The following is a 27,954-nucleotide window of genomic DNA, read 5'->3' as shown; positions in this document are numbered from 1 at the left end:
ACTTTCCCTTTTGAGGTAGGGTCTCACTATGTCAGCCTGACTGTCCTGGAACTCACTCTGTAGACCAGGCTGGTCTCAAACTCACAGAGATCCACCTGCCTCTGCCTCCCGAGTGCTGGGATTAAAGGCCTGTGATGTAACCCCTTATGAAAACCATCTTGTTTTGAATTTTTTATTCAGCCTTTCATTCTGAAGCTGAGACCCAAAGGAGCTAAGAAAGGCACACAGACGTCAGGCACAGTTCAACCACGGTTGAATCCGGCATGGTGGCAGCACGGGTCCCTAATCTCAACACTTGGGAGGCTGAGGTAGGAGAATTGCAGTTAGAGGCTAGCCTGGGCTGCAGAGTGAGACCCTGTCCCAAACAAGCAAACAAAAAACATATTAATAGCTTCCCCCTCTTCCAGGCTGGCTTCCAGTTTGCAGCAACATTTCTGCCCCAGTGTTAGCATTGGGGTGACAGCTATGAGGCACTGTACCCAGGTATCATTCCCATTTTTGCTCCTGTAAAATAAGCATCTAGAATGCTTCTACTTCCTTTCAACATTTATAAAAGCAATTCCGGGGCTGGGAGAGTGGTTTGGTGTTAGCCTGTCCCCTAAGTATGTGTGAGGCCCTGGGTTCAATTCCAAGCACCACCTAGATAACTCCACGCCAAAACAACACACAAGGAATTTGAAAAGGTGCGGGAAGATGCAGAGGGGCAACACTTCACAGGCGTCTTCAAATAACACTGGGACACTCATTTAAGTCCCCTGCTCATGGATAACGGTGGTAAGATTTCCCACAGGCTTTGCTTTCATCTAGGAGTAGCCATGGTTAGACCTCCTCAAAGTCGGTATCCTCTGCCAATAGTAAATATGGCTGCATTTCCCCTACGCGCTTCGCCTCCAGCCAGTAGTAAGCATGGCCGCATCTACTTCCGCCAGGCCGGGGGCGGGGACGGGGGGGTCAAGGGTGACGCAAGATGGCGGCGCCCATCGCGGCCAAAGCCTGAAGCGGACGATGCTGGCGGCGGCGACCCGGACGCTGCTGGGGTGGCGGCTGAGGTGGCCCGCACCGGTCCGCGAGCATTGGAGACCGGCCGGGCGCTCGCGGAGCCGGCGAGAGGCGGCCGAGGCCGAGGCGGACGCTCCCGTGTTCCAGTACGTGGGCGAGCGCGGGGCCCGCGCCGATCGCGTCTTCGTATGGGGCTTCAGCTTCTCGGGGGCCCTCGGAGTGCCCAGCTTCGTGGTGCCGGCCTCGGGGCCCGAACCCCGCGCTGGCCTGCGGCCCCGACGCAGAATCCAGCCGGTACCCTACCGCCTGGAGCTGGACCATAAGGTGAGGGCAGCGGCCCCCCCTCCGTGGCCTCCCTCCGAGGCCGGATTTCCGGGAGCACGACCTCCGAGTTCCCGGGAGTTGGGGAGGAAGGCGTTAGTTAGGTAGGGGTGGCTGCCAAGAAGATTGCTGACCCTCCGCCTTTGGCCGATGAGCTTGCGTCTACAGATTTTTGTGTCTTGGCATTCTCTGTGTGCGGTTTGCTTGTGGCTAGAGGAAGTTTTGTGTGTTTGTCTTGCCTGATCGCACAGGTTGACAATCCCCCCAGGCGTTCTGCCCACCTCGGGACACTTGCCCAGCCCCCGAGGAGTCTCACCTTCCAGTTACAGGGGGTGGAAGGGAGTTCCAGAGAGGTTAGGCGAGGCCCCAGGCCCCGCAGCCGGTAGCGTAGAAATAAATGACGGTATTTGTACTCAGGCTAGAGAGACTCCATGCATTAAGTCAGGGATGGTCAGAGATGCGTTGGCTGGAGTTTAAGAGATGAGCACCCAGGAAAGGGAATGCCATTCTGAGGGGTTGGAGCGAGGAGATGGGAGGCTACATTTGAAAAGGGCGCAGGAGGTCTGCTGTGGTGGCCAGCACCTGTAATCCCAGGATTGCCACAAGTTGCAGGCTGGCTTGGGCTACATAGTGAGGCCCAGTTGCTACCTTCAAAATGCTGAGATTACAGCCGCGTGCTACAGTCTCTGGTTGAGGTGGTGCTGGGGATGGAGCCCAGGGCTTTATGCATGCCACGGAAATGCAGCCACGCCACGGAAGCGCCATATCGACTGAGCTACACCTCCAACCTTGAGTTGTTGTTGTTGTTTTGTTTGTTTTTCGAGACAGGGTTTCTCTGTATTGTTTTGGAGGCTGCCCTGGAACTAACAGAGATCCACCTGCCTCTGCCTCCGGAGTGCTGGGATTAAAGGCGTGCACCACCAATGCCCGGCCATTATATATATATATAATTATTATTATTATTATTATTTGACCCTTATTTTATGTCCTTTGGGTCAAGGTATCAGATCTCCTGGAACTAGAGTTATAGACAGTTGTAATCTGTCATGTGGGTGCTGGGAATTAATTGAACCCTGGTCCTCTGGAAGAATAGTCAGTGCTCTTACCTGCTGAGCCATCTCTCCAGCCCCTTCCTTCCTTCCTTCCTTCCTTCCTTCCTTCCTTCCTTCCTTCCTTCCTTCCTTCCTTCCTTCCTTTTTTGTATATCAGTCTTCTACCTTGTGGTTTTGCTGAGCTTGTTAAATGGTTCTATAGATTTTAATTTTTTAAAAAATGTGTGTGGTGTTGCCTGTAGGCCTGTCTGTATCACTTGTGTTCCTGGTGTCCATGGAGGCCACGGCCACAAGAGGGCATTAGAGCCTGTACAGCTGGGATTACGGATGGCTGTGCGTTGTGGACTCTTTAACTATGTAAAGTTTGTCACATTTGTTTACACTGCATTGTGTAACTAGGTAGAGATGTGCTGCATTTGTTTAACCATTGAAAGATGTGTTGCTTTACCGGCCTAAAGCACCCGATTGGTCTAATAAAACGTTGAATGGCTGGTTGATAGCTGGGCAGGAGAGGGATAGGTGGGGCTGGCAGGCAGAGAGAATACATAGAAGGAGAGAAGGGAGAGAAACAAAGACCACAAGGGAGATGCCTAGGGCCAGCCAGACTCAGAGTAGGACGTACACAACGAAAGAAAGGCAAAAAACCCAGAAGCAAAAACGTAAATGAAAAGAAACAGGTTATAGTAAGTTTTAAGAGCTAGTGGGACAAGCGTAAGATAAGGCCGAGCATTCATAACTAGTAATAAGTCTCTGTGTTGTGATTTGGGAGCTGGTTTGGTTGCCCAAAAGAAAGCCTGCTACAGCTGTGAGCCTCCGTGGTAGGTGCTGGCATTGGAACCTGGGTCCTCTGAAAGGACTAGAAGTGCTCCTAACCACTGAGCCACCCACCTCTTCTACCTGCTCTTTTTTGTTTTGTTTTGTTTTGTTTTTCAAGACAGGTAGACTAGGCTGGCCTGGAACTCACAGAGATAACCCAACTCTGCCTTCTGAGTGCTGGGATTAAAGGCGTACTTCATCAGACCTGGCTCCTGCCCCTGTGCTTACAGATTTTTTTTGTGTATTTTTTAGTGGATAGAGGTAGTTTTATATCCTTGTTTCTAATCGGATGCTTCTTTTCCTAGCTTGATTTAATGGGGGGAGGGACTTTTAGTACAGTGCTAAACTGAATTAGTAAAAGCTAACATTTTTTATTTTTGAGAGAGAGAGAGAGAGAGAGTAACCCAAGTTGACTTCAGTCTCAGGGATTGCAGGTGTGTGCAGCCTTATTTAGTATAATCTTTGCTTGTCGGGAAGACATCTGTGAACCTCTTCATAGACTGTGGCTGGAGTCCCCTCCTGGTGTGTCATCCCGTCAGGCTCTCACGTTAGCTGACATTGTTAGATACTGTTCAGAGCCTTTCACATGTGAGCAGATTAAATGATACCATGCACCCTTCAAATATTTGTTGAGTGTTAAATAAACAGGTATCACTAAGCATGAGAATAATCTTAGTGTGCTGGATATTTTTTTTAGAGACAGGATTTCTCTGTGTAACAGCCCTGGCTGTCCTGCCTCGAACTCTCAGAGAGTTCCTCCTGAGTGCTGGGATTAAAGGTGTGCCCCACCACTGTCTGGTTCTGGGCATCATTTTTAGATCTATAGTTTTTCGGTTTTGGGGTGTGTGTGTGTGTCACTTGCGTGTCTGGAGCCCACAGAGACCAGAAGAGGGCATGGGACCCCATGGAACTGGAGTTAGACAGTTGTAAGCAGCCACACAGTCTTCTTCGTTTCCTCTCCTGCAGTCCAGTTAGCATCAGCCCAAGTAAGTCATCTCTGTGGGTCTCAAGCCATGTCGGAAGGATGGTGGCCTTCAGGACAGTCAGGTTGTTACACAGGGAAACCCTGTCTCAGAAACACAAACAAACAAACAAAAAAGGAAATGTGGTGTCTCTAGGAGGTTAGAAATTGACGTGTTTTGAGCAGAAGCATGGTGGTATAGATGTCTTGTATCTTAGACGGGAAACTGTCAGAAGGTGTAAAGAGGGCCGTGTCACTTTGTTCAGTCCTGGCTGTCCTGGAAATCACCAGGCTGGCCTCAGACTCAGATCTGCCTGCCTCTACCTGTGCTGGGATTGAAGGCATGCGCCACCATTGCCCTGCTGACATGTCACTTCTGAATGACATGGTTAAAGCCTCAACAATTTTTTTTCTAAGTTTTTTTTTTCAAGACAGGGTTTCTCTCTGTAGCCTTGACTGTCCTGGAACTAACCCTGCAGACCAGGCTGGCCTTGAATTCCTAGAGATCCACCTGCCTCTGCTTCCCGGAAGCCGGGGTCAAAGGGTGTGTGTCACCACCACCTGGCAACAGATTTTAATAACATTTAGTTAAGAAGCTGTGGAGCTGGGTCAGCAGTTGGTATGGTGTACTGCTGAAGAGCAAGAGTTCATTTCCCAGCAGCCCAGGGAAGTGACTCCGAGTCAACTGTAACTTCAGCTCCAGGAAAACCAGCACACCTTCTCGTCTCTGAGGGTACCGCATGGTGTGTGGGTATGCTCACATAGACACAGACACATAAATAAAAATACTAATGAAAAAAGACTGTTCCTGGCCACACATCGCAGTGTCAGCAGTTACGAGGCTGGGGCAGGAGGATTATGAAGAGTGGCACTCTGGCATTTTTGTTTTGGGTTCCTCGAGGTTCAGAGGGGTTCTCTGAGGGAGTCGCTGGGTCTCTGATACATTCAATAGCTGAGGGGTAGTGGGATGACGCTGGGCCGAGGAGTTTATAATGTGATCTAGAGCAGACATGGGGACATCAAGTGTAAAATTGAGGGCACCCCCTGCTAGCTGGGAGGGTAACTGCTCTGGGTGCTGTGGAGACGATTGATTATAGAATGAACCCCGGGTTTGGGTTACTTCTGATCCCAACTAGAATTAACGCTCCTACCAGAAGTGTGGTAGGTTTCCCTCCCAAGTTGAGTTCCTCCAGTCAGTGAAAGTGAGGACCGATGATGGTCTAGGTGACAGACTGAACAAGGCTGTTAATGTGTCAAGTTCACGGTAGCTACCGCAACACCTCTGCGTGGGTTGAGGAGGTGGCAGTGTAGCATGGGCAGCCCTCTAGAATCTTACATTCTGCACACGTTGTCTACGTTGGGTGCTGTTTATTGTGCAGGCTTTGGTGTTTGAACTCGTTTCTTCCTGGCAGCCGCCCTGTGAGAGGAGTGCCTTTGTCCTGCTCCGTCTCCACTGCGGCTCTCCGCGTTATTCCCTCGAGACAGGATCTCTCCTGAAACCGAAGCCCTTGATCTTGCTGGCTTGACGGGGTTCTCCTGTCTTGATCTTGCTGGCTTGGCTGGGGTTCTCCTGTCTCCGCCCCATAACTGAGGTTACAGACACCATGTGCAGCCATGCCAGACTTTCATGGGTGCTGGGGATCCGAACTCGGGGCCTTGTGCTTGCAGAGCAAGCACTCTTACCTCTGAGCCATTGCTCCAGCCCCTCATTTCCTTTAAAGAGTCTGAACATTTCTTCATTTTTGTGTGTGTACATGTGTATGCACGTGCTTGTGTGTCTCAGCACACATGTAGGGGTCAGAAGACAGCCTGCAGGAGTCGGTTCTCTCCCTCCACCATACGGTTCTGGGGACTGAACTCAGGTCATCAAGACACACAGCTGGGAAGGGGTGGGGCTAAGATTCACACTAAGACTGTCCGTCAACTGCCATGCTGGTGGGATGAGATGAAAATGCCCGGTGCTTGGCGTGTGCACAGAAGAAAAAAGATGGTCTAGCATAGATGGTAGATGAGGGATGAGGCCCATTCACTGTGGAAGTACATGAGTGTATGTAAATGATTGTCACTTGCTGAAAGCACTGGCATCACTAATCAGTTCATGGTGCATTGTGGGAACTCTTTCAGATTTCCTCTGCTGCCTGTGGCTATGGATTCACACTGCTGTCCTCGAAAACCAAGGATGTTACGAAAGTCTGGGGTATGGGACTCAACAAAGATTCTCAGCTTGGATTCCACAGGAGCCGGAAGGATAAAAGTAAGCAGGTATCCTTACCATAAACCACAGCAGCAAATAAAGAGGGCTGTGTTGGTGTATGCCTCTAACCCCAGCAAGGGAGAGCCTGAGGGAGGAGGAGCTTGAGTTTGAGGCCAGCCTGGGCTACATATCAAAAATTCAGGGGCTGGCCGGGCAGTGGTAGCGCTTTGATCCCAGCACTCAGGAGGCAGAGGCAGGCGGATCTCTGTGAATTTGAGGCCAGCCTGGTCTACAGAGTGAGTTCCAGGACAATCTCCAAAGCCACAGAGAAACCCTGTCTCGAAAAACCAAAAAAACCTGAAACAACAACAGAAACCCCAAACAAAACAAAACCCCAAGGACTGAAGCCAGGTGTTGTGGGATATTAAGGGGCAAAGATGTGTTACATTTGCTTAATTACAAAGATGTCTTGCATCTGTTTCACCTTGCCTGCCTAAGGCACCTGATTGGTCTAATAAAGAGCTAAACAGCCAATAGCTAGGCAGAGAAAGGATAGGCCAGGCTGGTGGGCATAGAGAGTAAATGGGAGAAGAAAAGAGAAAAGAGGAAGAGAAGACAGAACGAGGGATGTGTTTGGGGTAAGAAGCCAGGCAGCTGCCAGCCACAAGCAGCAGGGAAAGTAAGGTCTACAGGAGGAAGGAAAGAGGCAAAGGCAAGGAGCTCCCAAGCAAAAGGCAAAGAGAAATAGCGCTAGCAGAAACGAGCCTAGGCTAGGCCAAGCTTTTGTAACTAATAAGAGTTTCCATGTCATGATTTGGGAACAGGTACAGGTGTGGTGGTGCACAGCTGAAATCCCACGCCTATGAGCCACGCTGCGTGTGTGGGAGCTCAGAGCACAGCTTGTGGGAACTGATTCTCTTCCATGTGAGCTTGGGTTGCCAGGCTCGGTGGCCAGCACTTTTACCAGCTGTGCCATTTTTCTGGCTTGGTCTTTGTATCCTGAGCTGGAATTACCGATGTGTCACCGTGCCTAGCTGTGGTACTTTATTTGAAAGAAACATTACTCTTTTCTTTTGTTCATTCCCTAGTCCTTTTAGGCTACTTCTCCTCTCAGAGTTTTAGTTTAGTTTGATTCTGCGTTTGCGTGTGCGTGTGTATGTGTGTGTGTGAGCGCGCACGTGTGCTTGTGCTGATAAGCAAACCTTCTGCAGCTAGATTATTGGCCCATGAGACTGATTTATTTATTCAGGTTTTATTGAAACAGGTCTGCATCTGTAGCTCTCCTGCCTCACCCCCTGAGTTCTGGGACTATTAGGGTCAACTTTCAAGATGTCTCTTCTTTTTTAAGGTAGCCCAGGCTGGTTTGGAACTCACCACTTAGCTGAGGATGACCTTGACTTTGGATCTCCTTGCCTCTGGGATTTCTGTGGTGCTGGGGATGGAGCCCAGGACTCTGTTCTAGGACAGCACACTGAGCTTCCACCGCAGTCCTGGAGAGTCAGAGACTGGCACGGTGCTCAGGACCTGCCTTGGCGGGAAGGCAGTGTGGGAGGGCAGGCTGGAGTCGGCTTCGCAGGCCAGCCCTGGCCAGAGTGTGCGTGCTGAGTTGTTGCTGAGTTCCTTCCTGTGTGAAGCAGTGAGGTTGCACAGTCAGGTTTCTGTAAGAGCTGGTGTGACCGAGTCAGTGGCCGCACTGTGACTGGCGCTTCTGCTCAGCCAGGGGCTACGAGTACGTTTTGGAGCCCTCACCCGTCGCGCTGCCCCTCGACAGACCTCAGGAGACGAAGGTGTTGCAGGTGTCCTGCGGTCGAGCACACTCCCTTATCCTGACAGACAGAGAAGGTGGTGAGTGGTCTCGCTGAGGGCATCTGAGAAAGCAGCCTTGCTGTTGGCAGTCTCCTGCTTGGTGTGGCAAGGTGTTCCCGGCAGACTTGGGGGGGCTTGTTATCCCTTGTGCTCCCCGCTGTGCTCAAAAGCAGCTACCCACTGTACCTCTGAGCTCTACCTCAGCCCTTGATTTATTGTTAATTTTTATTTATGTGTATGTGTGTATATTTGAGTGCATGCTACATATGTGTGGTCTCTGCAGAGGCCCGAAGACCGTATCAGATCCTCAGGAGCAGCAAGCTCTCCTAACTGCTCAACTAGCTCTGCAGCCCTACTTTTTTTTTTTAAAGATTTTATTTCTCATTGTGTGTTTATGTTTGTGTCTGAGCCTCCAGTGCCCAGCTGGACAGAAGGCGCATCTACCAATGGCGTCGTGTCCTGTTCCCGTGTCCGTGTCCGCACAGTTCTGGGGTCATGGCAGTTGATTGTGACGTCAGTCTGGGAGTGGAATCAGGTCTAGGAGAGAAGCAAGCCCAGGCCCTGCCCCACTCATGGGCTGCTCAGAGGCTGGAGTGTGGGAGGGAGCCGTGAGGCTAGTGAGGAGTGAGGTGTGCAGGCCGGGGCCACCTGTGTCAGCCCCCGTGCTGCTGTGGTGGGGCCGTGGAGCCCTAGAGCTGACCTGATGGCGGGCTGTGCTTCAGTCTTCAGCATGGGCAACAATTCCCACGGGCAGTGCGGACGGAAGGTGGTGGAGGACGAGGTGTACAGGTGAGTCAAACCGCGCTCTCCCCAGTGTGGGAGCCTTCCCTCAGCAGGGGCGCCACCCTTTGTAGGGTGAGGGGGCGGGTGGAAGAGCACTGGTCATGGTGTGTAAAGTGTTAATTTTGTAGTATGTGTGTGTGTATGCACACACTTACACGTGCTCATCGTGTATGGAGGCCAGAGGATAATTTTCAGGAATCAGTTCTCACCTACCTTGTAGCTTCTGGGGATAGAACTCAGGTTGTTGGGTTTGGTGGCAAGTGCCTTTACCTAATGAGCCATCTTGCTAGGCCCCTCAATTCTTTCATTTTCTAGAGACAGTTTTTCACTGTGTATCCTTGATTGGTCTGGAAGTTTCTGTCTCAGGTTGGCCTTGAATTTCCAGAGATTACCTGCCTCTGCCTCCCACGTGCTGGGATTAAAGAGTGTACCATTATGTCTGGCTATTCTCTATTTAATTTTGAAAAATTTTCCACTTTACCAAATTTATTAAAAACAGTTCCCCTTCATTTTAGTGTTGAAAGTATTTTCCCAAGCCAGGTGTAGTAGTTCATGGCTGTAATGCCAGCATTTAGGAAGTACAAGTAAGAGAGCTGAACTTTCAGGGCAGTTTATGTTGACCTCATCTCAAAAGATAAAGGGTGGTAGCGCACGCCTTTCCCGCATTCAGGAGGAGAGGCAGGAGGATCTCTGAATTAGAGGCCAGCCTGGTCTACAGAGGGAGTTCAAGGCCAGCCAGGTTACATAATAGAGAGACCCCGTCTCAAAAACAAACAAACAAACAGAAATGAGCTAGGACTGCAGCTCCTTGGTTGAATACTTTTCTCTCCCAGTGAGAACCAGGCGTGGTTGAGCGGTAGACCAGTTGCCCAAAGGGCCCCAGTTAGGGGCTAGAATATGCCTAGGCAGTATAGGGTTTGTCTGGCATGTGTGAGAGCTGGGTTCCAGCCTCAGTGCCATAAAAAAGCAAACAAACAAATGGGCTAGCTAGATGCTCAGCAGTGAAGAGTAGTTACTGCTCTTTTCTTTTTTCTTTTCTTTTTTTTCTTTTTTGGTTTTTTCAAGACAGGGTTTCTATATTGTTTTTTTGGAAGCTGTCCTGGAACTCGCTCTGTAGACCAGGCTGGCCTCGAACTCACAGAGATCCGCCTGCCTCTGCCTCCCGAGTGCTGGGATTAAAGGCTGTGCCACCACTGCCCGGCTGCAGTTGCTGCTCTTGCAGAGGACTGGAGTTCTGTCCCCAGCACCATGTTGGGGGTTCACAGTCACCCGTGACTCTAACTTCAGGGTTATGTCTGTGGCCTCCACGGTCTCCTGTACACTTGTGCACATACCCACACCCATGATTGAACGCTGACAGACAAGACAACCTCAGTTAGCCGTCCCACATTTGACCTTGAGAGCTGTTGTAATGTTTGTGTATGTGGGGACATGACTGTGCAGGTAGGGATGATGGAGGTGGGTGCTGGGTGGGGCCCAGCCTGCATGGGACTCATGACTGCCTCTGTTGCTTCTCCCCAATTTGTTCCTGACTGCAGTGAGAGTCACACAGTGCACAGGATGCAGGACTTTGATGGACAGGTGGTCCAGGTAAGAGGCTTGGCCTGAGGACTTTTGGGGTGCTTTTGAAAGGTTGCAAGGTGTGCAGGGTGATGTCACATTTGTCATTGGACTTCTCTGAATGTCTTAGGGGTACTGTTGAAGCACCATTACCGTAAGCAAGTTGGGAAGGAAAGGGTATATGTGGCTTATGCTTCCATATCGCTGTCCATCACTGAGGGAAGTCAGGACAGGAATTCAAACAGGGCAGGAACCTGGAGCAGGAGCTGATGCAGAGGCCATGGAGGATGCTGCTAATTTTCTTCCCCTGGCTTGCTCAGCCTGCTTTTTTATAGAATGCAGGACCCCAGCCCAGGGATGCCCACAGGCTTGCCTCTTTCTCTCTCTTTTTCTTTCTTGACTTTTTGGAGACAGGGATTCTCCTGTAGCCCTGGCTGTCTTGGAACTAGCTGTGTAGACCAGGCTGGCACTGAACTCAGAGATCTGCCCGCCTCTGCCTCCCGAGTGCTGGGACTAAAGATATGCTCCAGCACTCCAAGCTAAGCCCAGTCTTACATTAGAGGCGTTTTCTCAATTGAGGCTCCCTCTTCTCTGATGATGCCAGCTTGTGTCAAGTTGATGTGAAAGTGGCCGGCACACTGGATGACGAGATTAGTGGGACTTAACTCACACAGCCAGAGCTGATGCTAGAGTGTAGGAGCAGGACAGAAGGGAAGGGTTTTCTTTTGCTCTTTTGTTTTTTTTTCAAGGCAGGGTTTCTCTGTGGCATTGTAGGCTGGATGTTGCAGGTTTAGTAGTCAGTTGCAGTAGAGTGGAGTTCTTCAACTGCTTTGTAGTCCCATGAATATGAGTTCAAGTCCCTGCTCCTCCACTTACTTGCTCAGTGACTTTGGGTAAGTCACTAAACTTTGGTGGTTCATTTGTGCTAGGGTGTCTTGACTGCTGCCTTAGCATAACTCCTGGTGGAACAGCTGACCCGTGAGCTAGGAAAAGAAATCCTGGTATCTTATTGTCCTGTAGACAGGCAGTCATGTGGTGCTGGGCCCCAGGAAAGCCTGGGGTGGGGGTGGTGGACGGTGCCTTCCAGAAAAGTGTGAATAGGGGAGAGACAACCGATTCCAACAGGGAAGGTGACGAAGAGGCCGGGGTTACAGAGGAGAGGTGGGGAGGGCCAGATGGGACACTGTAGGGTGAAGGAGGGACCTGAGGGAGAGAGTAAACTGAAGGTGATCTGGGGCAAGCCTGCGTGATCCAGGGCCCCCTTGTGTGTAGGACTGGCTGCCTGGGCTCTGACAGCACCGTGTCTCTGTCTGCCAGGTTGTCTGTGGTCAGGACCACAGCCTGTTCCTCACAAACAAAGGGGAAGTCTATTCCTGTGGATGGGGTGCCGATGGACAGACAGGTAGGTGCTTGTTGCCCCCTTGGGGAGGCCTGTGGCCTCTGCAGCCATTGTGGGCTGTAGGGTTCATGGTCTAGGTTTGGGTCTTCTGGGGACTGCCATCTTTTGTATTCTTTCCTGGTTCTTTTGCTGCTGGTTTCCATAGAAACGAACCAAGAAGGTGTCAGAGGTTCCTCAGCACTGTTGTCAGTAGCAGAGCCCTGGGCCTCATTCATCCCAGCAACTGGAGTCTGGAGGAGCAGGCTTATCTGTTGCCTCTGCTGACTCCTGCTGGTAGTGCTTGATCCCTCAGGGCTTAGGGACTTGACCATGAACTTGTGTTTTATTGAGTTCAATTTGTGGGAACCTTCAGGACCTGCATTAGGATCACTCCTCTAGAAGGCATTTCATTGGCCCTGGCCTGGTGCCAGGCCTCTGCTTCCCTGAGGACTTGGTTTACCCAGGAGTCTGTGGTTCAGTGCTGTGCTCTGACTGGCTGCCCAGTAAGGTCTTCTGCTGTCTGGTGGCCTCTAACTCGTGGCTTGAGTGGCCTCTTCCCCTAGTCTGCTGGCCTACCTGTACACGAGCCCACAGGTGCATGCCGCTGTGCTGGCTTCAGTGTCTCCTAGCAAGCCCGGAGAGTGTTAGAAACTGCTTCCAGGGCTTCCAGGAGTGTGGCTCACTGCTACCTCTGTCCCTAGCATGACAGACAGACAGTAACTGCTTATAATGTATGCAAACTCTGAAAGCTTTATCATACAGTGCTAGTTCATCCTCCAGAATTTCCTAACTTGACTCTTGGGGGTTTTGTTTGAGGATTTTCTCTCTCTCTCTCTCTCTCTCTCTCTCTCTCTCTCTCTCTCTCTCTCTCTCTCTCTCTCTCTCTCTCTCTCTCTTTTTTTTTTTTGACACAGGGTCTTTCTATTTAGTCCTGACTACCTTGGAACTGGCTATGTAGATCAGGCTGGCTTTGAATTCACAGAGGCCTCCTGCTTCTGCCTCCCGAGGAGGAATAAAGGCGTGCACCACCACGTCTGTTGAGGGTCTGTTTCTTTCTTTCTTTTTCTTTTGGGTTTTTCAAGGCAGGGTTTCTCTGTGGCTTTGGAGGCTGTCCTGTAACTTGCTCTTGTAGACCAGACTGCTCTCGACTCACAGAGATCCACCTGCCTCTGACTCCCGAGTGCTGGGATTAAAGGTGTGTGCCACTACTGCCTGGCTGAGGGTTTGTTTCTAAGGCTGTCCTGGAACTCAAGTATAGACCAGGCTGGTTTAGAACTCACAGTATAGCCCAGGCTGTCTTGGAACTCATGATCCTCCTGTCCTCAGTCTTTCAACTTGATTCAGACCTAAACATTCCCAGTGTGTTTAAAATAGTTCAGGTACGAGTTTGCAGTTTGTCTCTTTGGGGAAAAGTGCTGTCCGTGTGCCTGTTCTTGCCCGAGTCTCCTGTGTCTGTGAGCTAATACATGTTTCCTGCTGTGCTAGGCCTGGGTCACTACAACATCACCAGCACACCCACCAAACTGGGCGGAGACCTTGCTGGGGTGGCAGTTGTCCAGGTTGCCACCTACGGTGACTGCTGCTTGGCTGTGTCCTCCGATGGAGGGGTCTTTGGCTGGGGAAATTCTGAGTACCTGCAGCTGGCCTCCGTCACAGACTCCACTCAGGTATGTAGCTGGTGGGAGCCAAGGCTTCGCTGTAGACCTGTGCTTCGGGTGTAGCCTGGTGTCACGCTGCCTCTGCTCTGATGTCTCCTTAGAGTCCAAAAAAGAAGAGTAGGTTTGAAGCCACCGGGACTAGCTGGCCCTGGTTTACGACAGGCTGGCTTCTGCCCTCTGGATCAAAGATGTGCACCACGACCCCAGCTTATTTTAACTTTTTACACTCCCTTGTTAGAGAGTGTGTGCATGTGTGGTCAGAGGACAGCTCGTAGGAATTAGTTCTCTCCTTGTACCATGCTGGTTCTTGGGATCAAACTCTGGTAGTCAAGCTTGGCAGCAAATGGGTTTATCTGCTGAGCTATCTCATTAACTCTACTTTTTTATTTTTTTTGCTTTTTTTTTGTGAGACATGGTCTCACCCTGTAGCCTTGGGCTGGGAGAGAACTCAAGGCGGTCCTCTTGACTCAGCTGCAGAGTAGTGGACTACAGGTGGAGCCACCACACCCAGAGGCATGGAGTCAGGGTCAGGCTGTAGCCCCTACTGACCTCCTCCAAGTTCCCAGCCTTTAGAGCAGCACCACTGTTTACTGCTCTAGTTGGCAGCATGACCTGGGAGAGTGGAGCCTAAAACTGAGGCAGATTGAAGTCTGACACAGTAGCCGGCTTTATTCAGAGCATCGGACGGTTGATACGAGGAGGCTTGGGAGGGGTCAGATTGAAGTCTGACACAGTAGCCGGCTTTATTCAGAGCATCGGACGGTTGATACGAGGAGGCTTGGGAGGGGTCAGATTGAAGTCTGACACAGTAGCCGGCTTTATTCAGAGCATCGGACGGTTGATACGGGAGGCTTGGGAGGGGTCACCTGAGTAAAGCGTCCAGTCACAAGGATAAACTGTCCGTGGCAAAAACATGAGTAACAACGGCTGAAGTAACTCACTCCTGTCTGCTGTATTTGGGAAGAGCACAAAGACACAATCCAAGAACGAGTCTGTGTTTGAAGAAACTGAGGTTGTAAGACTTGTTTTCTTGGAGTTTTCTCGCAAGCACTCAGAATTCTCACACGGCTCCATTCTTGGACCGTGTTCCATAGTATCTCAAGCTGGGGAGTAAGTTTCAAAGCTGAGCTGAGCCAGGGGTGTAGTGGCGCACACCTTTAATCTCAGGGAGAGACAGGCAGATCTCTGTGAGTTCAAGGCCAGCCTGGTCTACAGAGTGAGTTCCAGGACAGCCAGGGCTACACAGACAGACCCAGTTTCAAAACAAACAAAAAACCCAAACAACAAACACCCCCAGATAACACATGAGCCTGTAGGGCCATTTCTGATTCAAAGATGACAAGGACCATATTCACACAATGGTTTACAGTATCCCAGTGACCTGGCTTCCCTACTCATTATTTTTCTCTAAGATTGAATTTATGTGTATGTGCTGTGTCCGTGTGGATCAGCGTGTGAGTGTGGGCGCCCTCAGAGGCTGGTGGAGAGTATTGGATTCCCTGGAGCTAGAGTTACGGGTAGTCGTGGGTGGCCAGAGTGGGGCTGGAAACTGAACTTGGGTGCGCCGAAAGAGCAGCAGGCATTCCTAAAAAGCAGTTAGTTCTTTTTCAAATTTTTATTTTGGGACAGGGTCTCACTATGTATCCCCAATGGGTTTGCAACTTGTTATGTAGACAAGGCTGGCCTTGAACTCACAAAAATCTGCCTGCCTCTTCATTCTGAGTGCAGGACTTAAAGGTGTGTGCTATCTTCCTTCCTTCCTTCCTTCCTTCCTTCCTTCCTTCCTTCCTTCCTTCCTTCCTTCCTTCCTCCCCCGTCTTCCTTCCTCCCCCGTCTTTCTTTCTTTCTTTCTTTCTTTCTTTCTTTCTTTCTTTCTTTCTTTCTTTCTTTCTTTCATTCATTCTTTTCTGACAGGGTTTTGATTCATAACTGTGGCTGGCCTCTGCCTCCTGTGGTGGATTAAAGGCATGGCCCCCACATCTGGTCAGTTCTGACCACTTAGAGACCTGCCTGCCTCTGCCTCCTATGTGGGATTAAAGGCGTGCGCACCACATCTGGTCAGTTCTGACCACTTAGAGTGGCTGTGCTTGTCCTGTTCCCATGGAACATCTCTTCCACTGGAGGATGCTACCTTCTCCCTTGCCCCAGATACCCTGTCTTACCCCCCAGAGTGCAGGAAAAGTGACACCTCCCCTCTCCCCCATGTCAGGTCAGCCTCTTAGAGACTCCTGGAAATCCCCTCCACACTTTAGGCACAAACAAGGTGCTGAGTTTGATTGACATCTGCCTCCCAGAAGAGTGGGAACTGGGCCCCTCTGGCTTCTTTCTGTGTCCTGAGCCCTTGGTTAGGAAGCTCAGCGAGTGAGAGGTACTGGGGAGACTTTGTGGAGTCCGTGGTGAAGGGGCACTAGCCAAGGATTCTTCCTGCTTCTGGCTCCTTTGTTCTCCTAACCACGCCCACCCTTTTCTTTGGTGCAGGTTAATGTCCCTCGGTGCCTGCCTTTCTCCGAAGTAGGCAAGGTGAAGCAGGTGGCTTGTGGTGGCACGGGCTGTGCTGTATTGAATGGTGAGAGTCACTTCTTGGCAGCTCTTTGAGAAGCACTGGGCAGATCAGATAGGGAAGAGGACAGTTCGTCCTGTGGATGGCGTCCTGAAGAGGGGAATATGGCTATGGGAACATCTAGTTGGAGTCATTACAGGGTAGGGGTGAGATTCTCAGCAGGTTAGTAGCTCATGATATAAATGTATTAGACAGCCTGGCGGTGGTGGCGCACGCCTTTAATCCCAGCACTTGGGAGGCAGAGGCAGGCGGATCTCTGTGAGTTTGAGGCCAGGCTGGACCGACAGCCTCCAAAACAATACAGAGAAACCCTGTCTCGTAAAAACCAAAAAAAAAAAAAAAAATGTATTAGACAGCCACAGCCACAGAGCTTTGTCATTTTATAGCAAACATCTGGATCTTTGAGCTGGGACTAGACACAGGCCCTATGCATCCTGGGGGATTCTAGGCGGGCGCTCTACCTGCCTGTCCAGGGTCTCATGCATGAAAAACCTGCCCTGTCACTGTGCTCTGCCCCTAAGCAGTAGTACTGCACTTGTTATATAGCCAGGGCTGCAGAGTAGTTCAGTGGTAAAGTGCTTATGCATGAAGAGCCAGATGCTGTCCTTAGCCCCGCATCAAAGGGAGGGGAGGGAGGGCGGGAAGGGGGAAGGGCAATGAGAAGAAAGTAAGGAAGTGGAAAGGGGAAGGGAAGGGAAGTCTGGACGTCGCCATTGCAGGTCTCTGACTCCCAACGCTCAGGAGGCCGTGGTAGAGGATTATAAAGTCCAGGCCAGCCTGGACTGTGTTGTAAGACTTTGTCTTAAAACAACACCGGGAGCTAGAGAGATGACTCAGTGGTTAGGAGCACTTGTTTTTTGCAAAAGACCCAGGTTCGATTCCCAGCACCCACATAGCAGTTTGGCTATCCCTAAGTCCAGGGAACTTGATACCCTGTTTTGACCTCCTCAAGCATCAGGCACCCAGGTTGTACACAGATACACATTTGGGTAAAAGACCCATACACATAAAATAAACCTGAAAAACAAAAGCAAACCACCCCTAGCAACACCCCAAATTTCTACTCCCCAAAAAGCAAGTTAAGAAACATTTCTAAGAGTTTTGTTTTTGTGATTTTTTTCTTCTTTTTTTGAGACATGGTTTCTCTGTGTGGCTCTGGCTGTCCTGGAACTCACTCTGTAGACCAGGCTGGCCTTGATCTCACAGAGATCCTCCTGCCTCTGCCTCCCGAGTGCCGAGATTAAAGGTGTGCGCCACCACCCTGCTCTTTCTTTAATAATCGGTCAGAATGACTTGTGTCTGATGTGGTGGTCTGATCAGTGTGAAATTTGGAGCTGTTGGTGGGGAAAGTGTCCACAGGATTTTGTGTGCCAGTGAGTTTTGTGGACCTCCTCCCCACTGCCCTCTGAGATTGGCTTCCTCCCTAGCCAGACTCCATTGGCAAGTATGTAGTCAGGGGGAGAATCATTTTCAACCTGCTAGCACAGTGTGTCTCACGTGTCCCAAGGATCCTCCTGCCTCCACCCCGAGTCCAGGGATTGCAGGCATGCTCTGCCACACTTGTTTTCTGTGGTCTAGGGGTGGAGCCCCGGGCTTCATGCATGCTAGGCGCGCACTCTACCAACCGAGCCCCGCCCCAGCCCCTATAGTTTTTGAGGCCAGGGAGGCTGTGTTTGGCTTGACTCACAACCACTGTTTTTGTTGTAACACAGAAGAAGGACATATCTTTGTCTGGGGCTATGGAATTCTTGGGAAAGGACCAAACCTCTTGGAAACGGCTCTTCCAGAAATGATTCCACCTACGCTCTTTGGCTTGACGGAGTTCAACCCCCACGTCCAGGTTTCCCAGATCCGATGCGGGCTTAGCCATTTTGCTGCACTCACCAGTAAGTTACCCTGCTGGGCAGCCAGGCCAGAGTCTGTTCCTTCTCAAACTGGGACAGCTCTCAGCTGCTGTCTTCAACCTACATCCATTTATAGCCATCCATCTTTTCACCCATCTTTCTGTCTGTCCTTCCCTGCATTCTACCGTCTGTCTGTCTGTCAATTTCTGTCCATCCTTCTCTTCCTTCCTCTATCCACCCGTCTGTCCGTCCAATAGATTGATGTCTCCATGGAATAAGCAGAGGGAGGCCATGTCATGTCTGTGTCGTGTGACATACCTTGTTCATGCTGGCACTTTGGGTTGGGTTCTTTGTTTGTGGTCAGGCTTACGCTGCAGTGTGCTCTCTTAGGCACCTGTTGCAGGCTGGGTGGGGAGAAGGGTTTGGTAGGGTGCTAGTGCAAACCAGGAGAGGTTTAGGCCGTGTGTGGGTGAGTGTGCAGGGGCAAGTGGCCCACCTTGCTGGCAGTAAAGCTCAGACCCCCCAAGGTGCTAGGGAGGGGTGAACAGAGGCGGCTGCTGGACAGGCTGTGGAGCCATGAAAGACCAAGTGTCCCACAGTGTCTGCACCGGGCCCTCCCTCGTGTTCTGCCACCACATCTCAGTTCAGGTGGCTGCTCAGCAATCCCATGGACATCAGTTACCGTGTGCATGTCACCGTAGTGATTCCCGGGGAATATGCTGCTTCCTTGTCGATCAAAAGTCTTCTTGAGAGAAAAGCTTAACTTTTCCTTTTTTTCTTCCCACTAGAGTCGAATTTGCTTTTTCTGGTCCTTTTAGTCTGCCATTTAATTGACTTCCATGTCTACCTCCAACGGCATGGCTCCTTTTCACTCATCTTAAGTTCCCATTTGTGAATCTGTAATGAGCTGCTCTCTAAAACTAAGTCTTTTTTGACTTGAGATGTGACTCAGCAGTAGATTTCTCCTGCCTAGAATCCCCAGTGAGGGGCTGGGGTGTGACTCAGTGGTAGAGCACCTGCCTAGAATCCCCCAGTGAGGGGCTGGGGTGTGGCTCAGTGGTAGAGCTCCTGCCTAGAATCCCCCAGTAAGGGGCTGGGGTGTGGCTCAGTGGTAGAGCTCCTGCCTAGAATCTCCCAGTGAGGGGCTGGGGTGTGACTCAGTGGTAGAGCACCTGCCTAGAATCCCCCAGTGAGGAGCTGGGGTGTGGCTCAGTGGAAGTGCACCTATATAGAATGCCCGAGTGTGAGGGTCTAGTGACATGGTTCAGTAGTAGAATGGCCACCTAGACTTTGTCGGTGAGGGGCGTGGCTCAGCAGTAAAGCACTTTCTCCACAGTGTAGTCATTGTCTTTATTGGTTTGTTCATTTATTCATTTTTGGCTCTTCTACTAGGTAAAGGTCATGAGGACAGGAAGCACGTTTGTTCAGTTGCTGGCCTGTCCCCAGTGCCCAGCACACAGACATAGACCCTAGTTGCTCTCTGCCTCCTCACAGAACATCCACACACTGAAACCCAAGCAGACCTGGCTGTCTTGCTTCACCGGCAGTCAGAAAGGCAGAGCTGGGTCAGACGGAGCTGTGGGCGGTCAGGCCACCACAGTGATCAGAGAGGGCTGTGCACGGGAGCCCTGGCTGTCCCACACAAAGCCTTGTCTCCTAGACTGGCTGTCAAAAGGCCTGGCTTGGACCTGGTTTGGGGATGGAACATTCACTAAGGGACTTTTCTCTGAGATTCAGTTCAGAGGCTGAGCAGTAGGTTCTGCTTGTCCCTGGCTCTTTTTACCTCTTGAGATAGGGTTTCTCTGTATTGTTTTGGAGGCTGTCCTGGAACTCACTCTGTAGACCAGGCTGGCCTCGAACTCACAGAGATCCGCCTACCTCTGCCTCCCGAGTGCTGGGATTAAAGGCGAACGCCACCACCGTCCAGCATCCCTGGCTCTTGGAAGGCCTTCCTCTTGATGGCCTGCTCCTTGTGTAGCTCCAACAAAGTTCCTGTCTTCTTTCCTTGGCAGACAAAGGCGAACTATTCGTGTGGGGCAAGAACATCCGAGGGTGCTTGGGGATTGGACGCCTCGAAGATCAGTACTTCCCGTGGAGGGTAAGACCATGCAGGGGTGGGTTGTGGAGGGTCTGACCATGCAGGGGTGGGTTGTGGGAGGGTCTGACCATGCAGGGGTGGGTTGTGGAGGGTCTGACCATGCAGGGGTGGGTTGTGGAGGGTAAGACCATGCAGGGGTGGGTTGTGGGAGGGCGTGCCAAGGGAAGCAAAACCTAGTACAGGACAGAGTCCAGGACCTGCTGTGTGCCGCTCTCTAGGATAAGCTCTGGGGAGGCGATGGGCAGGGGCTGCATGCAGCAGCAGCAGCCTCCAAGTGTGCAGCCTGCAGCCTTCTCTCCATGCAGTCGTTCTATCGCAGGCGCAGGCTGTACCTGCTCAGTGCTCCAGCCTCTGAGAAGCTACCGGGTAGAGTAGTAGCATAGCACACATGAACCCCTGCGATCCCTCCCCAGCATCACGTAAACGTAGTGGGGTGGCCCACACCTTTAATCCCAGCACTACACTTGTGGAAGCAGAAAAACCAGAAGTTCAAGGTCATCCTTAGCTACAACATGGCCAGTTTGAGGCCAGCCTGAGCTGCTTGAGTCTCAGTCTAGAAAGGAAGGAAGGAATGAAGGGAGGAAGGGAAAGGAAAGGAAAGGAAAGGAAGGAAAGAAATTAGCTCACAATTTAGGAACATTATCAAAATCCAATCTTTCAAGACAATATGTATACAAGCACACATGTACATGCAGATTCCTCTGCGGACTATTGCTGGTTTGGTCTAGAGAGCCAGCATTCCCCACCCTCCTCCTTTCCTGCCTGCCCTCTATTCTTTTTCTCTCTCTCTTTTTGTTTTTGGTTTTGTTTTTTGTTTTTTGATTTTTTTCGAGATAGGGTTTCTCTGTATTGTTTTGGAGGCTGTCCTGGAACTCACTCTGTAGACCAGGCTGGCCTCAAACTCACAGGGATCCATTTGCCTTTGCCTCCTAAGTTCTGAGATCAAGGGTGTGCGCCACCACCGCCCATCTTCATTATATCCTTTGTATTCAGTCCAGGACTCCAGTCCATGGGATTGTGCTGCTCACTTTCAGGGTGGGTCTTCCATCTCAGTTAAACCAACCCAGGGACACCCTTACAGACATGGCCATGTCTCCTAGGTGATTCCAGAGCCCGTTATGCTGACCTTCAGCGTTAACCGTCACAACTGGATACCTGCTGCAGCACCTTGGCTTCTGGCTAAGACCCATGTGTAGGCTGCTGGAACCCGAGATCTCCATTCTCAGCATGCACCCTCTTGCTCTGACTCCGTGAGCTAGAGGCATGTCATCCTGCTGGCCGTGGGCTTCCCAGTGCGCTTTCCTGTTGCAGGATGAGCCCTCGTGTTGGCAGCATCTCATTGCCTACTGTCTTGCACATTTGGTGGACCCCAAGGGCTCACATGCCAGGCGACTACATTGTCTCTTGTCATCTTGTGATGAGATGAAGGGGAGGGCTTGACAGGTTTCATTAGTTTTTCATTCTTGTAACAAAATACCTGGGGTCATCTACTTAACAGAGGAGATGTTTAATTTGGTTCTTGGTTTTAGAAGCTTTAGCTGGGGTCAGCTGACCCCATTGCTTTGAGCCTTTGGCAGGGCGGTACAACATAGCAGGGGACATGTGACCTTAAAGCTGCTCACCTCATGGAGACTGGGATCAGAGGGATAGAAAGGGGTTGGGGCCCGTCATTATCCTCAAAGGCATGCTCCCTGTGCTGGCTAGGGTTTGCTTATTTGTTTGTTGGTTTATTTGTCTATTTTTGTCAACTTGACCCAGCCAGAGTCATCTGAGAGGAAGGAATCTTAACTGAGAAAATGCCTTTGTAAAACTGTATCGGCAAGCCTGTAGGGCATTTTTAAACTAGTGATTGATGTGGGAGGGTCCAGCCCACTGTAGGTAATGCCGCATCTGGGCTGGTGGTCCTGCGTGCATAAGAAAGCAGGTTGAAGCCGGGCGTTGGTGGCGCACGCCTTTAATCCCAGCACTCGGGAGGCAGAGGCAGGCGGATCTCTGTGAGTTCGAGGCCAGGCTGGACCGACAGCCTCCAAAACAGAGAAACCCTGTCTCGTAAAACCAAAAAAAAAAAAAAAAAAAAAAAAGAAAGCAGGTTGAGCAAGCCATGGGGAGCAAGACAGCAGGCAGCATCTTCCATAGCTTCTACCTCGGTTCCTGCCTCCAGGTTCCTGCCCTGATTTCCCTCAGTGATGGACTGTGACATGGAGGCATAGCCAAATGAGCCCTTTCCTCCCCAAGGTGCTTAAGGGCATGGTGTTTTGTCACAGCAATGGGAAATCTAAGGCATCCCCAGTCCCTAATTTACCTTCAGGAGGCTCCACCCCTATAGAGTTCTGCCATTTCCCAGTAGCATCGAGCCGGGGATCAAGCTTTCAACACATGGGCCTTGAGGGCACACTTAAGATCCAAGCCATAGGCAAGGGTGCTGTGGGGCTCACTTCTTGCAGATGTGAGATGTGAGACTTGAGGCGGATCCCATGGGGGGAGGGGGCATACGTACCAGTCATAGGTGAAGCCAGATTCAGATCTTTTCATTTGATGATACATGCCTGCAATCATAGCCACCTGGAAGGCTGAGGCAGGAGAATCAGATCAGCCTGGGCTATATAGTGAGATTCTCTCTCTCTCTCTCTCTCTCTCTCTCTCTCTCTCTCTCTCTCTCTCTCTCTCTCTCTCTCTCTCTCTCTCTCTCTCTCTCTCTCTCTCTCAGACAGACAGACAGACAGACAGACAGACAGAAGGCTTGCTTAGCCTGTCTTCTGGGTTCAGTTCGTAGCACCACAAAAACCGGGAGTGGTAGAGCACACCTGTAACCCCAGGACTTGAGAGCAAGAGGTGGAGGCAGGAGGATCAGAAGTTCAGGGTTATCCTCAGGTGCATGAGTTTGAGGCTAGCTGTGCTACACGAGACCTGGAGACCAAAAACCCCCACATGAGTAGGGACAGACTTATTGTAGAGTAATTTCAGAGACCTGAGACACCACACGTGCCAGGGGCACTGGAGTTTCAGGGCCACTGCTGTTCCCTAAGGTCCTGGCCAGCAGGCAGAGACCAAACAGCTTCCTGCACTTTGGGCTCTAATGGCAGAGCATCTGGGGAACAGCATTAGGTGCTTAAGTGCAGTGGGCTGGCTATAGATGATCACGGCCAGGCACTTTCCCAGGGGAGGTAAACATGATCTCAAGGGGCCTGGGAGGTTGCTAAGAACCCACCTGGCTAGGTCACCGCAGGGCAGCCGGTCACTGCTGTTCTGGGGCTGGCCTGGGGCTGGCCGCGTCTGCAGCTCCAGGCTGCTTCTGTCACCTGGGGCCCATTTCTGTTTGCTCAGTGGTCTGTGTGGCAGCTTTTTCCAAGGTGTTTTGTTTGGGGAGGCGGGGAGGCCGCGTGGCGTGGTTCCTGCCTTCGTTTGCTGTCGCCAGCAGCCCCTAATGGAGCTGAAGCTCCACGGTCAGCACCTGCCACTCTGGTGCTTTTAGGCCAGGCCACCTGTTGCAGGCATTCATTTCTGTCCTAAACTCAGGAAATTGCCCAGGCAGCCCTAGCTTCTCTGCAGCTGCCAGCAGGGAAGGATGGCTGAGCCCACATCCACATCTGGGTGAGGGTCTGAAGGCTACAGGCTGGCATGTGCCCTTCTGCATTGATTTAAGTAGTTCTCAGTTGGGAGCAGGGCATAGGGTGATGGGGTTATTAGGAGGTACTTAATGCCTGGGTATTTATTTATTTTGACAGGGGCTCATGTAGCCCAGGCTAGCCTAAGACTCGTGTAGTGAGGAACTTCTGATCCTTTTGCTTCTACGCACCAAACACTAGGATGAGAGGTGTGAACCTCTGTGCCTGGTTTATAGGGTGCTGGAGATACAGCCCTGGACCTCATGCTTGCTAGGCCGCTCCCAGGCATGGTGGTTGTTTTCCACTGAGTGTCCTTTTACAGTATAGCGTTGCTTATTACAGTGTATGTCATAGTAACAGTGATTAAAAAAGGAGAAAGTGGGCATGGTGCTGTGCACCTTAGCTTTCAGGAAGTGGAGGCAGGAGAATGCTGCAAGTTCTGGTTCAGCCCAGGCTGTGGGATGAGACCCTGTCTGAAAAACTGAAGTAACTCAGTGTATCATGGCGCCTTTAAGCCCAGCAGTCAGGAAGCAGAGGCAGGCAGGCAGTCTTTATAAGTTCAAGGCCAGTCTGGCTTGCACAGTTACACAGTGACATCCTATCTCTAAAACAAGCAAAAGGCTGGGGAGACGGCTCAGTGGGTGGAGTGCTTACTGTGTAAGTATGAAGATTCGAGTTTGGATCTCCAGCGCCCATGTAAAGCTCTGCTCCACAGTACAGTCTATAACTCAGTGCCCACAACAGCGGAAGAGCCAGGTGTTGGGTGCTGTCGGCTAGTCAGTCTAACAGACACCATTGTCTCTAGGTCCATTCAGAGACCTTGTCTTGGATAATAGAGGAAGACACCTGAGGTCAGCCACTGGTTTCCACACTCACACAACTGCACTCCACACACACCGCATCCCATACACACTGAACTGTGCACAGCACACATCCATGCCACACGCTGCACTCCACACACACACACACACACCGTACTCCACACACACTGAACTGTGCACGGCACACATCCATGCCACACGCTGAATTCCACGCACACACACACACCGCATCCCCCACCCCCCACACACACCGCATTCCACACACACATTTGACATACACATTTTCCACACACTATACACACTACACATACACACCTCACATGCACACATATCACACACACTACATCCTCCAGGTATACCACATAGACATAGATATACTGCATTCTACCCATACCATACATTACCCCACACACAGTATACTCATACATACCACACATACAACATTATACACACACACACTGTCTGAGGCTTACCATTGCTGTGGGGAACAAAGCAGCTTGGGGAGGAAAGGGTTAATTTGGCCCCTACTTCCATATCACTGTTCATTGTAGGTGGGAGTTTCTGTTCTGCCTGTTTCCACTGCCAGTCAGCCCCAAATAAACACACAGAGGCTTCTATTAGTTATGAACTGTTGGCTGATGGCTCAGGCTTTTTACTGGGTAGCTCTCTCTTAATTATTAACCTATAACTACTATTCTATGTATTTTTACATGATTTTATCTTACCAGAGAACTTCCGGCGTCCTGTCTTCCCAACAGCTACATGGTGTCTCCTTGGGCTTCTCTCTGTCTCCTCTCCCCAGAATTCTCCTCATCTGGTAGCCCCGCCTATATTTCCTCCTTGGCTCCTGGCCACTCGGTGTTTTATTCATCAACCAATAAAGGAAACATCGATACACAAGGACATCCCCATCACCTCATCAAAGGAAGTCAGGGCAGGAACCTGAGGCAGGAGCTGGTGCAGAGGCCATGGAGGGGGCTGCTTACTGGCTTGCTGTCATGGCTTGCTCAGCCTGCTTTCTTTGTGTGCACATGTCTGTGTCTGTGTCTGTCTGTCTGTCTATCTGGAGATCTCAGCTCAGGGATGTCACCACCCCCATCAGTCACTAATTTAGAAAATGCCCTGCAGGCTTGCCTACAGCCTGATCCTGGAGGCCTTTCCTCAGTTGAGGCTCCCTCGTCTCTGATGACTCGAGCTTGTGTCAGGTAGACATAAACCAGCCAATATATACACTATATATACTACATTCCATACACATCACACACTCCATTCCATATACCATAAACACACTTCACACACACACACCATACAGAGTTCACTTACACATGTACACCACAAACAACAAAAAACCAGAAGAAAATAAAAACCAGATAAATTTAGAGCCTGTGAGGGTTCACTGGGTAGAGGCACTTGACACCAAGCTTGGCTACCTGAGTTTAACATTCAGTATCCACAAGGTGGAAGGGGGAGGGGACCAGTTCCTGAAAGTTGTCCTCTGACTGAAAGTGGCATGTGCGCTTGTGAGAGAGAGCGCGCGCGCACACACACACACACACACACACACACACACACACACACACACACACACACACACACACACACGTCTAATAAAGAACAAAATAACAAGGATTGAAGGGAGCAGCCCCCTGGGAGGCCCAGTGTAGCTCTGAGGCTTGCTTGTACGTGGGACGGTCTAGGGTGTCCCTGGTAGGGAAGGCTCTAAAACAGTGAGTGTCCTCTGGAGGCGCGAGGACTCCAGTGCTGAGATGGCGAAGGAGGCCAGCCTCCTGCTGCACTGAGGCCTGGGTCTTCCTGGGAGAAACACTGGCCGACACAGGCAGCTTGGCTGGGTCTGTGGTGAGGCCCTAATGCCTTTGGAGATGCAGTGGAACCTGCCTCAGGTGGCCATGCTGGGGACACATGGGATCCAGCCTGTGGCTGCGAGTGGGGTCAACAGGTAAAGTGACGGAAGTCACTGGGTCAGTGTGGCCCTGTTCCCACATGAGACCCGCCAGGCAGAAGCCTTTTCCCACTCTTGGCAAGTACTTAGTGACCCTCCCAAGGTCACTGAACACTCAGCCTTTAGGCAGGGAATCTGGAAGCCATTGCCACAGACAATGGCCCCAGGAGCATCTGTGTCCTTCCTGGCCACCTCTCTAGGGTGGCCACTAGAGGTGACGCCATTGATGGGCAGAGAGGTAGGGGGGCCTTTTTCTGATAATCCTCTGGCTGTGGATTAGTGTGGGCACCCTGTTTGCAGGGGACAGAGCCACACTCACAGAGGTAAAGAACCTACCAGGCTGAGGGTGCCGCTCAGTGGGTAGAGTGCTTGCTCCGGGTCTGTCCCCTGTACCGCATAAATTAAGCAGGTGTGGTGCTACATGTGTGTAAACTCAGCACCAGGGAGGTGGAGGCAGGGGGATCAGAAAACCATGGTCAGCCTCAGCTACACAGAGAATTGGAGCTACACGAGTCCCTGTGTCCCCCAGAAGGGCTCCAGAACCTGCCTACCCTTCCTCTCACTGTGTCCTGGGGCTTGTTTTCCAGGTGACAATGCCCGGTGAGCCTGTGGATGTGGCATGTGGTGTGGATCACATGGTAACTCTGGCCAAGTCATTCATCTGAATCTCTTTCCGGGCCCATCCCAGGCTGGCCCCAGCCTCCCACCGACAGCAACAGCTTGGCAGAGGCAGGGTGTGGCCACCAGTGGAGCTTCGGATGATACCGGGAGAGGGCCAGGGCCCCTTGGAGCAGGGTGCTTACTCTCTTCCTCTGGGCACATTATAATAGGAGTCTGTGGACAAGAACTCTCCCTGCTGAGGCTCCTGGCTGCGAACTCAGTTCAGGATGGTTGCTCTTGGCTCGGTGTGGTCCTGAGGAGTACCAGGGAGTACCAGCACATGAGGGCCTAGGATGGCCAGGCTGATGCCCTTTCCAGGTAACACACGGTGGCCTTTGGGAATGCATCTTGCCTGAGACACTGTTTCTAGGGGAAGTTCATTATTCATGGCACATTTGATATTAAGAGATTGGAGACATGACAAGGCTCTCAGGACAACTTTTAGTCTCCTGTCACAACAGAACACACTTGGGCCTCTTTGCTGACCCAGCTCAGCAAGACAGCCAGCTAACCTCAGCTGGGGCCTCTCTGATCAGCTGCCACCCCGCAAGTTCCCCGGACGGTCTGGGAGCCCAGAATGCCTTGGCTTGAGACTTCATGGGGCGGCCAGTGTGAGCCAACCTCCCCCCATGGTCTACAGCATCCCAGCCTTGGAACCTCCTCCATGCCTGGCTTTGAACAGCCTGAAGTCCCTGAAGAAAATCTGTAGGCCAAATGCTTGTGGGCTGAGGGCTGCGGAATCTTGGCTGGAGGGCCAGCCTTGGAGCAGGAAGCCTCAGAAACTGGGAAAATACTTGTTTTTAAGAAAGCTTGTGTTTTCCTTTCAGAATAGTGTTTGAAAGTTCTTTTGGAATAAAGTCTATTTCTGCCTTTTTTAA

At 51.2% G+C, this 27,954-nt stretch overlaps 1 protein-coding gene across 2 annotated transcripts; it reads left to right on the top strand.

Annotated features, from left to right (window-relative positions):
- Positions 1-947: 947 nt before the first annotated feature.
- On the top strand, positions 948-27,954 carry Rcc1l (RCC1 like). 2 transcript variants are annotated; one of them, XM_040731342.1, is made up of 11 exons: positions 948-1,323; positions 6,274-6,403; positions 8,060-8,188; positions 8,872-8,938; positions 10,471-10,522; positions 11,810-11,894; positions 13,356-13,537; positions 16,007-16,094; positions 17,801-17,974; positions 19,945-20,030; positions 25,185-26,997. In XM_040731342.1, exons 1-11 carry the CDS (start codon positions 1,006-1,008, stop codon positions 25,275-25,277), a joined length of 1,404 nt encoding a protein of 467 aa, XP_040587276.1. In that variant the 5' UTR covers positions 948-1,005; the 3' UTR covers positions 25,278-26,997. The 2 variants fall into 2 exon arrangements, with proteins under 2 accessions (XP_040587276.1, XP_040587277.1); XM_040731343.1 differs by lacking the exon at positions 25,185-26,997 and adding an exon at positions 27,004-27,954 and having other exon boundaries at positions 950-1,323.

This window comes from Mesocricetus auratus, unplaced genomic scaffold, assembly GCF_017639785.1.
Source record: "Mesocricetus auratus isolate SY011 unplaced genomic scaffold, BCM_Maur_2.0 Super-Scaffold_100025, whole genome shotgun sequence".
NCBI lineage: Eukaryota > Metazoa > Chordata > Mammalia > Rodentia > Cricetidae > Mesocricetus > Mesocricetus auratus.
This window is presented reverse-complemented; position numbering and strand designations above follow the sequence as displayed.

Excerpts from the sequence above, each read along its gene's own strand:
- Rcc1l (XM_040731342.1), top strand. The coding sequence starts at position 1,006 with ATGCTGGCGGCGGCGACCCGGACGCTGCTGGGGTGGCGGCTGAGGTGG. Across the intron at positions 8,939-10,470 it reads GTGGAGGACGAGGTGTACAG|TGAGAGTCACACAGTGCACA; the intron begins GTGAGTCAAACC and ends TCCTGACTGCAG. Across the intron at positions 20,031-25,184 it reads ATCAGTACTTCCCGTGGAGG|AGAACTTCCGGCGTCCTGTC; the intron begins GTAAGACCATGC and ends TTATCTTACCAG.